General features: G+C 55.0%; 1 protein-coding gene across 1 annotated transcript in view; it reads left to right on the plus strand.

Moving 5' to 3' along the window:
• ADAMTS8 (ADAM metallopeptidase with thrombospondin type 1 motif 8) overlaps positions 1 to 1,041 on the plus strand; it is a 30,183-nt gene extending 29,142 nt beyond the window's left edge. Inside the window, 1 exon segment of the mRNA XM_014310483.1 lies at positions 983 to 1,041. Within this exon segment, the coding sequence (XP_014165958.1) occupies positions 983 to 1,041 (59 nt within the window).
• Positions 1,042 to 1,543: the final 502 nt, after the last annotated feature.

A 1,543-nucleotide genomic window follows, 5' to 3' on the forward strand; every position in this document is an offset into this window, starting at 1 on the left:
CCGATGCTCCTACACCCCGGAGGATTCACGGCTGGAGCATCCCGGTGCCCGGGGATGGTGTGAAAAACACGTTAACCCTCTTGTGAAGGTGTAAAAAGTTTAATAAAGGATCTCAGGAGGCAAGGACTATAGTGTAAAGGTAATTACAGATGGGTGCATCTTGGCACTCAGCTAAGACTACACTATCACTTTTGGGGATACTCTTTAAATATTTTTTTGCTTTATATCAGCCTGTTGCATATTCATAGACCTTATGCATAGTAAACTTTTTTCTCAAACTAGTTTACATATTCTAAGAACTGTTTAGCATGGCTCCTCCTTGGGTTCACCTTTTTAGAGCATGCATATTCCTTGGCTGTGGTTTTAGTCCTTTATTACTTCTAGTTTTTGGGTTTTGGTCCATACTGTCTCCACATGGTGAGTGCTGATAGTTGGCAGATCTGTAGTAGGTGTCTTCTCCCTGTTGTGGTGCAGCAGAACCCCGTTTCCCCCTGTTGGGATACAGCAGGACTCCACTGGGGTTCACTGGGACTCCATTTCTCCCTGTTGGGGCTCACTAGAACCCAGTTTGTCCCCACTGGGGTTCACCAGAACCCCATTTCCCTGTGCTGGGTGCAGCAGGACCCTGTTTTCCCCCGCTGGGGTTCACTAGGATCCTGTTTCTCCCCATTGCAGTGCACCAGAACCGTGTTTCCCCCCACTGGCATACAGCAGGACCCCAATGGGGTTCACCAGGACCCCGTTTCCTCCTGTTGGGATACAGCAGGACTCAGTTTGTCCCTGCTGGGGTTCACTAGAACCCCGTTTCCCTGCGCTGGGTGCAGCAGGACCCTGTTTCCCCCTGCTGGGATGGAGCAAGACCCCGTTGGGGCTCACTAAGACCCGTTCTCCCTCACTGGGATACAGCAGGACCCCACTGGGCTTCACCAGGGCCCGTCTCCCTGCACTGCGTTCACTAGGACCCTGTTTCTCCCCATTGCAGTGCAGCAGAACCCCGTTTCCTCCCACTGGGTGCAGCAGGACCCCGTTGGGGCTCACTAGGACTCCGTTTCCCTGTGATGGGTGCAGCAGGACCCCGTTCCCCCTCGTTGGGATGCAGCAGAACCCCACTGGGATGCATAAAGACCCCGTTTCCCCACTCCGGGGTTCACCAGGGCCCCGTTTCCCGGTGCTGGGCTTCCCTGTTTCCCGGTTCCCGGTTCCCCTGCTCCCCGTGCGCTCTCTCCCCGCTGGGTTTCCCCATTCCCCGTTTACCCCTTCCCCGTTCCCCCGCTGGTTCCCCGTTTCCCCGTTCCCGTTTCTCTCTCTCTCTCTCTCTCCCCCCGTTGTTTCCCCGTTTCTCCGTTTCTCTCTTTTCCCCGTTGTTTCCCCGTTTCTCTCTCTTTCCCCGCTGGTTCCCCGTTCCCCGTTGTTTCCCCGTTCCCGTTTCTCTCTCTTTCCCCGTTGTTTCCCCGTTTCTCTCTCTTTCCCCGTTGTTTCCCCGTTTCTCTCTCTTTCCCCGCTGGTTCCCCGTTTCTCTCTCTTTCCCCGCTGGTTCCCCGTT

Source organism: Geospiza fortis, unplaced genomic scaffold (genome assembly GCF_000277835.1).
Source record: "Geospiza fortis unplaced genomic scaffold, GeoFor_1.0 scaffold392, whole genome shotgun sequence".
Lineage (NCBI taxonomy): Eukaryota > Metazoa > Chordata > Aves > Passeriformes > Thraupidae > Geospiza > Geospiza fortis.